The 12,607-nt window shown below is 50.8% G+C and overlaps 1 protein-coding gene across 1 annotated transcript in view; it reads right to left on the reverse strand.

Moving 5' to 3' along the window:
• Positions 1-263: 263 nt before the first annotated feature.
• Positions 264-12,607, reverse strand: part of LOC140198486 (butyrophilin subfamily 1 member A1-like) — a 48,795-nt gene continuing 36,451 nt past the window's right edge. The window contains exon 5 of the mRNA XM_072259573.1: positions 264-1,254. Coding sequence (XP_072115674.1) covers positions 722-1,254 — 533 coding nt within the window. The 3' untranslated portion in view covers positions 264-721. The remainder of the gene's footprint in view (positions 1,255-12,607) is intronic.

Raw genomic sequence — 12,607 nt, forward strand, 5'->3', positions numbered from 1 at the left:
TTCGAAGCTTTTGGCCTGAACTCACTGGGATTTAGAAGACTGCAAGGTGGGGCGGGTGGCGGGGGGCGAGGGCGGAATCTCATTGAAACCAACGGAATACGAACTCCATGGATTGTGACTGACCGGCTGAAAGCTTCCGGCATTTTACCCTCCTCACCCACCCTCTCCATCTGCCCATCATCTTTGTCACTGCCACCTCTCACCTCCCAGCTTCTGTCACATTTCCTCACTTCACCCCTTCCTCAGGTGTCTATCACCCCCTCACCTGCCAGCTCTTACCCTGGCTTTCCCTCCACCGTCCTACAACGGTCACCTCCGCTCTCACTTTCAGTCCAGTGGAAGGACATCGAGCCAAAACGTCAATTTTCCATTTTCCTCTGTAGATGCTGCCTGACACGCTGAGATTCTCCAGCCTGTTACCATCACATGTCCCGTCTCCCCAAGAGTCACCCTGACCTCCCTCTCCCAGTCAGCACCACCACCACTTGTCCCGCTTCACCTGTCCCGGTGCGGGTGGACTTTAGCACCCGGGGGAGCCGGGGAGCTCAGGACCCGCCGCCCGCGGCTGCTGCTGAATCCGCGGTGTTTCTGTTCCGTTGACGGATGCGGTGAACGAGTTAAAATTAATGGATCGATAATTCTCACATCGTGTTTATTTCACTCTCCGCACATTTATATTTACACTGACTTACTCCCGACGCCGGTCCCGGACCCGACCCGTTTACAGACCCGGAGCGGAACCGGAGCAGATTCTCAGCCACTCGTTTACATTTCCAGTCACGAAGAAAGGATAAAGTTTCCCCGTGAATTTATTCCCAGTGAAGGTGTGGAGATGGGACTTGGTCTCCGCGTTGTAAAATGAAACTGTCCCGGACTGGTAACTGAGATAAACTCCAACCCTCCCGGGGATGGAACCGGCAGGGAGACGGGACTCAGGGGAGGTGTGGACCCACATCTCGTCATTAATCCGCTCGATGATCCAGAATCCGGTCTCCGGACTCAGTGTGAACAATCTCTTCCTCTCCACAGACTCTGCGGCGACTCCCAGATACCAGAGCCGATTCCCCGTCACCTCCACCTCCCAGTAATGTCTCCCCGATGTGAATCCCTCCGATCCCAGCACACAAGCCCCGACTGTGAACCTCTTCCCGGTGTCAGGGAGATCCCTCCGGGTCCCGGTCCGTCTCACACTCTTCCGATCCTCAGACACCTCGAGCAGCGGATGCGCCGTTTCCACATCCAGGGTGACAGAGACTGGGGGGAGAAGCAGAGAATTAGAGAGTCCCCGGGGATCGGGGGGAGACTCGGGCAGCGCGGCCCCGGGACAGGACCGGGGGAGAGGCCGCTGGGCCTCAGGCTCAGTCGAGTGGCCGACGAGACCCGTTCCCGGGATTTTAACCCAAACACAGCGAATGGACAACCAGCAACTTCCCGAGGTTTCTCATCCGGTATGGAGAACGGAGATTTCCCCGAACAACACACACAAAGTGAATGCTGCAGGGACTTAAAGAGACGGTCAGAGAAGCTCTTCAGCCCAACTTGCTTTAAAGACCTAGTTGCATTTTCCCATTCTACCTTCACACCTTTCTTATCCAGGTACCTGACAAGATGTATTTTAAAACTGCACCCACCTCCACAGCCTCCTCGGCTTCAGGGAGAAAGTCCCAGCCTGTCCTGCCTCTGCTCTAAACCCAAGCTCTCCAGTCCCAGTCACATCCTTGTAAATCTGTTTTGCACCCTCTCCAGTTGAATGACATCCCTCCTGTAGCAAGGTAACCAGAACAGTACACACTGCTCCAAACGTGGCAGCACCAAGGTCTTGTACATTCGTAACAGGAAGTCCCAGCTCCTGTACTCAGTATTCTGACCAATAAAGAAAACCACTCACGCCGTCTCTCTCTGATTCTCATCGAGAGAAAATACAGAAAACATAGGTGCAAAGGGACTTAGGTGTCCTTGTAAAGAAAGGATGTAATGTTAAAATTTATAAAGCACTGGTGGGGCCTCACTTGAAGTACTGTGAGCAGGTTTAGTTTCAATATCTTAGAAAGGATGTGCTGAAACTGGAGTGTGTTCAAAAGGGGTTTCACAAAAATGATTCCAGAATTGAATGGCTTGTCATATGAAGAGTGTTTGATGGCTCTGGGTCTGTATTCACTAGAATTCAGAAGAATGATGAGAGGTCTCATTGAAACCTGTCGAATGGTTACAGTGGATGTGGAGAGGATGTTTGCTATGGTGGGAGAGTCTAACACCAGAAGACACAGCCTCAGAATAGAGGGGTGTCCTTTTAGAATGGCAATTAGGAGGAATTTCTACAGCCAACGAGTGGTGAATCTGTGGAATTCTTTGCCACAGATTGCTGTGGAGGCCAAATCTTTATGTATATTTAAGGCAGAGGTTGATAGATCCTGCGGAAGGGTATCAGCCTAAAACCATGACTGTACTCTTTTCCATAGATGCTGCCTGGCCTGCTGAGTTCCTCCAGCCCTTTGTGTGTGTTGCTTGATAGACCCTTGATTGGTCAGGGCACCAAAGGATACGGGGAGAAGGCAGGAGAGTGGGTCTGAGAGGAAAATTGGGTCAGCATGCTGAAATAGTGGTGCAGATGATGGGCCGAATGGCCTAATTCTGGTCCTGTGTCTGATGCTCATATGGTCTGATCTGAGGGGTGAGGGTACTGAACAGTGAGTGGTTGATGTTGGAACTTGCTGCCAGAGGAGGTGACGGTATCTGATACAATCACTGTGTTGAAGAGACACTCAGAAAGACACTTCAATAGGGACGGTACAGAAGGAGACAAACCTAATGCCAACCAATGGGATGAGTGTAGATGGTAAATAGTTCAGCACAGAGGTGATGGGCCGAAGAGCCCATTTCTGAGCGATACGATGATGACTCTGTGACATGAAATAGACTAAATGACTGAGACGCACAGTCCTCCGGTACAGAGAGTTCCAGATATACACTATCCTTTGAGGGTTCACACCATCCTGAGACAGTAACCTCTGACACTCGAACCCTCAGACCAGGGAAACTTCCTCCGTGCATCCTCCCTGTTGAGCCTGGGATGGGTTTTGTGTTTCCCTGAGATCTCCTCTCATTCCTCTAAACAGAGAACAGAGAACATAGAACAGTACAACACAGAAACCGGCCCTTCATTCAACATGACAGTGACATACCCATGCCAGCATTAATTCCTCTTCTGTACCAGTTCACCAAAACCTTAATTCCTTGATCTTCCAACAGTTTTCTAACTGCACCTTAAATATATACGCAACAATCAGGACTCACACAATCAGCTGCAGGAACTCAGTGGGTCGAGCAGCGCCTGTGGAGGAAAGGGACTGCTGGCGTTTCATGTCGAAATCAGGACTGAGAGTGGGGAGGGTGATGGCCGGGAGAGAGAGGAGAAGGGGAGTGATGCGACAGGAGTCTGAGGTGACGGTGGACTGAGGAGGGGTGAAGGATGATGAGACGAGTCTGAAGTGATTGTGGACTGAGGAGGGGTGAAGGATGATGAGACGAGTCAGAGGTGACTGTGGACTGAGGAGGGGTGAAGGAAGATGAGACGAGTCTGAGGTGACGGTGGACTGAGGAGGGGTGAAGGATGATGAGACGAGTCTGAAGTGATTGTGGACTGAGGAGGGGTGAAGGATGATGAGACGAGTCTGAGGTGACTGTGGACTGAGGAGGGGTGAAGAATGATGAGATGAGTCTGAGGTGACTGTGGACTGAGGAGGGGTGAAGGAAGATGAGACGAGTCTGAGGTGACTGTGGGCTGAGGAGGGGTGAAGGATGATGAGATGAGTCTGAGGTGACTGTGGACTGAGGAGGGGTGAAGGAAGATGAGACGAGTCTGAGGTGACTGTGGACTGAGGAGGGGTGAAGGATGATGCGACAGGAGTCTGAGGTGACTGTGGACTGAGGAGGGGTGAACGATGATGAGACGAGTCTGCCGTGACTGTGGACTGAGGAGGGGCGAAGGATGATGAGATGAGTCTGAGGTGACTGTGGACTGAGGAGGGGTGAAGGAAGATGAGACGAGTCTGAGGTGACTGTGGACTGAGGAGGGGTGAAGGATGATAAGACGAGTCTGAGGTGACTGTGGACTGAGGAGGGGTGAATGATGATGCGACAGGAGTCTGAGGTGACGGTGGACTGAGGAGGGGTGAAGGATGATGAGACGAGTCTGAGGTGACTGTGGACTGAGGAGGGGTGAAGGATGATGAGACGAGTCTGAGGTGACTGTGGACTGAGGAAGGGTGAAGGATGATGCGACAGGAGTCTGAGGTGACTGTGGACTGAGGAGGGGAGAACGATGATGAGACGAGTCTGAGGTGACTGTGGACTGAGGAGGGGTGAAGGATGATGAGACGAGTCTGAGGTGACTGTGGACTGAGGAGGGGTGAAGGATGATGAGACGAGTCTGAGGTGACTGTGGACTGAGGAGGGGTGAAGAATGATGAGATGAGTCTGAGGTGACTGTGGGCTGAGGAGGGGTGAAGGATGATGAGACGAGTCTGAGGTGACTGTGTACTGAGGAGGGGTGAAGGATGATGAGACGAGTCTGAGGTGACTGTGGACTGAGGAGGGGTGAATGATGATGAGACGAGTCTGCCGTGACTGTGGACTGAGGAGGGGTGAAGGATGATGAGATGAGTCTGAGGTGACTGTGGACTGAGGAGGGGTGAAGGAAGATGAGACGAGTCTGAGGCAACTGTGGACTGAGGAGGGGTGAAGGATGATGAGACGAGTCTGAGGTGACTGTGGACTGAGGAGGGTTGAAGGATGATGAGACGAGTCTGAGGTGACTGTGGACTGAGGAGGGGTGAATGATGATGCAACAGGAGTCTGAGGTGACGGTGGACTGAGGAGGGGTGAAGGATGATGAGACGAGTCTGAGGTGACGGTGGACTGAGGAGGGGTGAAGGATGATGAGACGAGTCTGAGGTGACTGTGGACTGAGGAGGGGTGAAGGAAGATGAGACGAGTCTGAGGTGACTGTGGGCTGAGGAGGGGTGAAGGATGATGCGACAGGAGTCTGAGGTGACTGTGGACTGAGGAGGGGTGAACGATGATGAGACGAGTCTGCCGTGACTGTGGACTGAGGAGGGGTGAAGGATGATGAGATGAGTCTGAGGTGACTGTGGACTGAGGAGGGGTGAAGGAAGATGAGACGAGTCTGAGGTGACTGTGGACTGAGGAGGGGTGAAGGATGATGAGACGAGTCTGAGGTGACGGTGGACTGAGGAGGGGTGAAGGATGATGAGACGAGTCTGAGGTGACTGTGGACTGAGGAGGGGTGAAGGAAGATGAGACGAGTCTGAGGTGACTGTGGGCTGAGGAGGGGTGAAGGATGATGCGACAGGAGTCTGAGGTGACGGTGGACTGAGGAGGGGTGAAGGATGATGAGACGAGTCTGAGGTGACGGTGGACTGAGGAGGGGTGAAGGATGATGAGACGAGTCTGAGGTGACTGTGGACTGAGGAGGGGTGAAGGAAGATGAGATGAGTCTGAGGTGACTGTGGGCTGAGGAGGGGTGAAGGATGATGGGACAGGAGTCTGAGGTGACTGTGGACTGAGGAGGGGTGAACGATGATGAGACGAGTCTGCCGTGACTGTGGACTGAGGAGGGGTGAAGGATGATGAGACGAGTCTGAGGTGACTGTGGACTGAGGAGGGGTGAAGGATGATGAGACAGGAGTCTGAGGTGACTGTGGACTGAGGAGGGGTGAACGATGATGAGACGAGTCTGAGGTGACTGGACTGAGGAGGGGTGAAGGATGATGAGACGAGTCTGAGGTGACTGGACTGAGGAGGGGTGAAGGATGATGAGACGAGTCTGAAGGGACTGTGGACTGAGGAGGGGTGACGGATGATGAGACGAGTCTGAGGTGACTGGACTGAGGAGGGGTGAAGGATGATGAGACGAGTCTGAGGTGACTGTGGACTGAGGAGGGGTGAAGGATGATGAGACGAGTCTGAGGTGACTGTGGACTGAGGAGGGGTGAAGGATGATGAGACAAGTCTGAGGGGACTGTGGACTGAGGAGGGGTGAAGGATGATGAGACGAGTCTGAGGGGACTGTGGACTGAGGAGGGGTGAAAGATGACGAGACGAGTCTGAGGTGACTGTGGATTGAGGAGGCGTGATGGATGATGAGACGAGTCTGAGGTGACTGTGGACTGAGGAGGGGTGATGGATGTTGAGACGAGTCTGAGGTGACTGTGGACTGAGGAGGGGTGAAGGACGACGAGACGAGTCTGAGGTGACTGTGGACTGAGGAGGGATGACAGATGATGAGACGAGTCTGAGGTGACTGTGGACTGAGGAGGGGTGAAGGATGACGAGACGAGTCTGAGGTGACTGTGGACTGAGGAGGGGTGAAGGATGACGAGACGAGTCTGAGGTGACAGTGGACTGAGGAGGGGTGATGGATGATGAGACGAGTCTGAGGGGACTGTGGACTGAGGAGGGGTGATGGATGACGAGACGAGTCTGAGGGGACTGTGGACTGAGGAGGGCTGATGGATGATGAGACGAGTCTGAGGGGACTGTGGACTGAGGAGGGGTGAAGGATGATGAGACGAGTCTGAGGGGACTGTGGACTGAGGAGGGGTGAAGGATGATGAGACGAGTCTGAGGGGACTGTGGACTGAGGAGGGGTGAAGGATGATGAGACGAGTCTGAGGGGACTGTGGACTGAGGAGGGATGAAGGATGATGAGATGAGTCTGAGGGGACTGTGGACTGAGGAGGGGTGATGGATGATGAGACGAGTCTGAGGTGACTGTGGACTGAGGAGGGGTGAAGGATGACGAGACGAGTCTGAGGTGACAGTGGACTGAGGAGGGGTGATGGATGATGAGACGAGTCTGAGGGGACTGTGGACTGAGGAGGGGTGAAGGATGATGAGACGAGTCTGAGGTGACTGTGTACTGAGGAGGGGTGAAGGATGATGAGACGAGTCTGAGGTGACTGCGGACTGAGGAGGGGTGAAGGATGATGAGACGAGTCTGAGGTGACTGTGGACTGAGGAGGGGTGAAGGATGATGAGACGAGTCTGAGGTGGCTGTGGACTGAGGAGGGGTGAAGGATGATGAGAGGAGTCTTAGGTGACTGTGGACTGAGGAGGGGTGAAGGATGACGAGATGAGTCTGAGGTGACTGTGGACTGAGGAGGGGTGAAGGATGACGAGACGAGTCTGAGGTGACTGTGGACTGAGGAGGGATGAAGGATGATGAGATGAGTCTGAGGGGACTGTGGACTGAGGAAGGGTGAAGGATGATGAGACGAGTCTGAGGTGACTGTGGACTGAGGAGGGATGAAGGATGATGAGATGAGTCTGAGGGGACTGTGGACTGAGGAGGGGTGATGGATGATGAGACGAGTCTGAGGTGACTGTGGACTGAGGAGGGGTTAAGGATGATGAGACGAGTCTGAGGGGACTGTGGACTGAGGAGGGGTGAAGGATGATGAGACGAGTCTGAGGTGACTGTGTACTGAGGAGGGGTGAAGGATGATGAGACGAGTCTGAGGTGACTGTGGACTGAGGAGGGGTGAAGGATGATGAGACGAGTCTGAGGTGACTGTGGACTGAGGAGGGGTGAAGGATGATGAGACGAGTCTGAGGTGACTGTGGACTGAGGAGGGGTGAAGGTTGATGAGACGAGTCTGAGGGGATTGTGGACTGAGGAGGGGTGAAGGATGATGAGACGAGTCTGAGGGGACTGTGGACTGAGGAGGGGTGATGGATGATGAGACGAGTCTGAGGGGACTGTGGACTGAGGAGGGGTGAAGGATGACGAGCAGGTTGCCCCAGGTAGGGCGGGGTGAGGATGTGAGCTGGAGTTGGGAGACATTGAGAAGTGAATGATAGACAAAGACAGACACAGAGACAAAACGGTGAGTGGGAGATGGTGTGAAGTTTTGGGGGAGGGTGGGGAGTGTGAGCTGATAATGGGAACCATTGGGGGAGAGATGAATGACAGATGGAACCAGAACCAGGTGGGGGAGGGGTGGAAAGCCTGTGGGTGAACTGTGTGTTTCGGGGCAACTCGAAAGTGTTGGCGGATGAAGTTGGGTTGTGAGGGTCTCTTTGCCTCTTTCTGTCACCCCAACCCCCTCAGACACTCATTAGGATAGGGGATGAAATTACAGGGACCCTGGCATATTTATTTGCTTCACGTTTAGCCACAGCTGATGTCCCAGATGATTGGAAAGCGGCTGAGGTTGTGCATTTCATTAATAGGGCTGGCAGATGACTCCAGGGAACTCCAGGACACTGAGCCTAACATCAGTGGTTGGAAAGTTTCTGAGAGATGGGATAGAGCAGCATTTGGAAAGGTGAGGACGACATTGTGCTCGCAAAATCACATCTCACAAATTTGACTGAGGTTCTTGAAGAGGTGACAGAGGGGATTAACCAGGACAGGGTGATTGACATTGTCCACATGAACTTCACCAAGGCTGTTGACATCGATGGTAGACCACACTCGGAGTACTATGTGCATTCCTGGTTCCCGGACTGTGGGATGGATGTCATTACACTGGACAGGAAGCTTCAGGAGGATGTTACCAGGACTGGAGGGCTTGGTTTAAAATGAGAGACTGTATAAACTGGGGCTATTTCCCTGGAGTTTAGGGGTGACCCCTTGTCAAGGTATATAAAATCATGAGGGGGCAAAGGTAAGGTGCCATTTTTTTCCCAGAATAAGGTGTCCAAAACTGGAGGGTGTAGATTTAATGTGAGAGGGGAATGATTTATAAGGGATCTTTGTCCCCCTTCCCACAAACCCACTCCCCTCACAGCCCCTGATCACCCACACACTCCACTCTCTGTCCTGATGCAGGGTTTCCATCATTAATGATAAATTTATTGAGATACAGAGGGGAATCGGCCCTTCCAGCCCTTCGAACTACACCACCCAGCAATCCCCTGATTTAATCCTAGACGCATCATGGGACAATTTACAATGACCTACCAACCGGTACATCTCTGGACTGTGGGAGGAAACCCGAGCACACGGAGGAAACCCACACAGTCCAGGGAGAACGTACAAACTCCGTGCAGGCAGTGGTGGGAATTGAACCCTTGTCACCTGTACTGTGAAGCGTTGTGCTAACCACTACGCTACCGTGCCACTGCACCTGGAGCCACAGGAGATGGGAGAGGCCCTCAGTGTGTTTCCTGGAGACATGGGTATGGAAGATAATGAGTAATGAATAGACCATAGGACCATAAGATATAGGAGCAGAATTAGGCCATTCAGCCCATTGAGTATTCCATCATGGCTTATCCCAGATTCCACTCAAACCCACTATATCTGCCTTCTGTCCATAAACTGACCAATCAGAAAACTATCAGTTTGCACTTTAAATATACCTACGGTCTTGGTCTCCACAGCTGTCTTTGGCAGAGCATTGAACAGATTCACTACTTTCTGGTTAAATAAATTCCTCCTTACTCTGTTGTAATGGGTCTCCCCTCAATGTTGAGTCTGTGCCTCTAGTTCTGGACACCCACACTATAGGAAACATCCTCTCGACCTCCACTTTATCTGGTTCTTTCAATATTCAGTAGGTTTCATGATATCTCCCCGCACTCTTCTAAATTCCAGTGAGTACAGACACAAAGCTGTCAAACATTCCTTATATGTTAACCCCTTCATTCCTGGAATGATCCTCGTGAACCTCTTCTGGACTCTCTCCAATGACGACACATCCTTTCTGAGATATCGGGTCAAAACTGTGGATAGTACTCCAAGTGCAGCTTGACGTGTGACTTATAAAGACTCAGCATTATCTCATTGTTTTTATATTCGAATTCCTTTGAAATGAATGCCAACATTGCATTTGCCATTTTTAGCACAATTGTATTTCCACAATAAAATTACTTTGACCTTTGAATCATCCCTGATCGTGTCTCCTTCCAATCAGCTTTGGCCATTTACTGTCTCATGCCTCTGTAATTCCCGTTACTCCACTGTCATGCTGATAGATCTGACTGTATCTCCTCCCTGTTCATCTGCAGGGTGAATTCTCCCATGTTATGATCACTATCTACTCTGGGTTCCTTCACCTTAAACTCCCTAATCAAATTCGGTTCATTATACAACACTCAGTCCAGAACCCCGATCTCCTTGTATGCTCATGCACAAGCTGCTCTAAAAAGCCACCCTACAAATTCCATTTCTCAGGCTTCAGCTCAACCAGATTTTCCCAACCCACCTGCATATTGCAATTCCCCATAGTTATCGGAACAGTGCCCTTATTACATGCATTTTCTATCTCCCATTGTAACGTATATCCCATGTCCTGGCTACTGTTCAGAAGAATGCATCTAACTCCCAACAGGGTGTCTTCACCTTTGCAGGCTCTTAGCTCTTCCCACAAGAATCTAAACCTTCCAATCCTGTATCAGCTCTTTCTGAGGATTTGATTTCAATTTTTACCAACAGAGCCAATGCACCCACTCTGCCTACCTGCTGGTCCCTTCGATACCCTGAGTATCCTTGAATGTTAAGATCACAAGACAATGGGGCAGAAGTAGGATATTCGGCCCATCGAGTCTGCTCCGCCACTCCACCATGAGCTAAATTATTCTCCCATCTAGTTCCAATTTCCGGCTTTTTCCTCATATCCCTTGATAGCCTGACTAATCAGATACCTACCAATCTCCTCCTTAAACACCCTCAATGATCAGGCCTCCACAGCTGTATGTAGCAACGAATTCCATAAATACACAACCCTCTGGCTAAAAAAATTTTTCCTCTTCTCTGTTTCAAATGGGTACCCTGTAATTCTAAGACTGTGGCCTCTTGTCCTGGACTCACCCACCAGGGGAAACAGCCTTTCCAGATCTGCTCTGTGCTCCCAACTATGATCTTCTTTCAGCCACTATTCAGTGATGCCCACGATGTCATACCTACCGGTCTCTAATTGTGCTACAAGATCAGCTACCTTATTCTGTGCACCTCGTGCATTCAAATATAGCACCTTCAGTCCTGTATTGGTCACTCTTTTAGATTTTGCCCCCTGTTGACTGCAACTCATCCCACCGACTGCATTTCAGTCCCATCATCTGTCTGTTCTTCCTCACCGTCCCACTACACAATGCATCAACTTGTATATCAACTGCCCCATCCTCAGTCCTATCACTCTGGTCCCCAACCCCTTCCAAATTAGGGATTTTCCCCAGAGAGGGTGTGTGAGGAACAAGAGTGCAAAGGTTTAAGATCAGAGCCGATGGATTTAAAAGGGACTTCAGAAATATTTTCTTCACACAAAGGGTGGTGCATATTTGGAATGCCCTACTAGAAATAAGCAACATTTAAAGGAATCTACAGTAGGTAGTACATGGATTGAAGAGTTTTATGGGGCTCTGGACCAAACGTAAGCAGATTGCACCAGCTCACTGGGCAACACAGACAGCATGGACATTGGGACAAATGTATGACAACCTGACTCGAACAGGTCACCCTCAGGATCAATGTGGTCATCGAGAAAAGGAGATGGGAGAGAGCATGTAAACTAAGGAATTAAGGAACATGAACAGTAGCGTCTTGGAACATATCACAGTGCAAAAGTGAAGGTGCTGGAAGTATCAGAGGTGAATGAGCCCCAGACCATGATCTACTCTGTCTGAGTACCTTAAGACCAGGGAACAAATTCAGGGCCCTGGCAGATATATTTGCTTCACATTTCACCACAGGTGAGCTGCTGGAAGTCAGGAGGGTGGCTCAGGTGTTGTCTTGAGTTAAGAGGGACTGGAAGGTCAAGCCAGGGAACTCCAGGCCGCTGAGTCTAACATCAGTGGTGGGGCAATTACTGGAATGGAGACTGAGAGACAGATTTACCAGCATTTGGAAAGGCAGGGACTGACTCAGGATAGTCAACTCTGTTTTATGCCTGGGAAATAGTGACTCATAAACTTAACTATTTTTTTTGCTGAGGTGACAGAAAGGACTGCTGAGAATAGGGTGATAGACATTGTCCACATGAACTTTAGCAGGGACTTTGACAAGCTTCCATGAGAAAGGCTCGAAGAGAAGGTTTGATCACTTGGGATCCAGGGTGAGCTATCCAATTGGATGTAAAATTGCCTGGGGGCAGGAGACAGAGGGTGGTGGTGGAGAGCTGCTGTCCAGACTGGAGCACTGTGACCAGTCGTGCACGTGTGGATTGGTTCAGGGTCCACTGTTCATTGGTACTACGATTTGGAAGAAAATATAGATGGCATGGTTTGTAAGTTTGTAGATGATGGCAAAATTGGTCATATAGTGAACAGTGGAGGTGTTTATCTAGATTACTACAGGATCATTGAAACATTTTTGATTATTTATAATGTTATTTATACTTCTCATTATTTATAATTATAGTATGGACAAGATGGGCCGAAGGGCCTGACTCCCTGTTTATATCTCAATGATTCGAATGAGATATCGACAGAGGATGTGGGGGTGTTGCTGCCTTTGGTACTGCAGCTTTTCACTGAATGTCCTGTTTCTCAACTCGATAAAAGAGCCACCCGAGGGGAGGGAACGAGGATCTGACAACCGCAGAAACCCTGTGGATTCAGTGTAGGGAGGTGCCGGCTTCTGAAA

This window comes from Mobula birostris, chromosome 5 (genome assembly GCF_030028105.1).
Source record: "Mobula birostris isolate sMobBir1 chromosome 5, sMobBir1.hap1, whole genome shotgun sequence".
NCBI lineage: Eukaryota > Metazoa > Chordata > Chondrichthyes > Myliobatiformes > Myliobatidae > Mobula > Mobula birostris.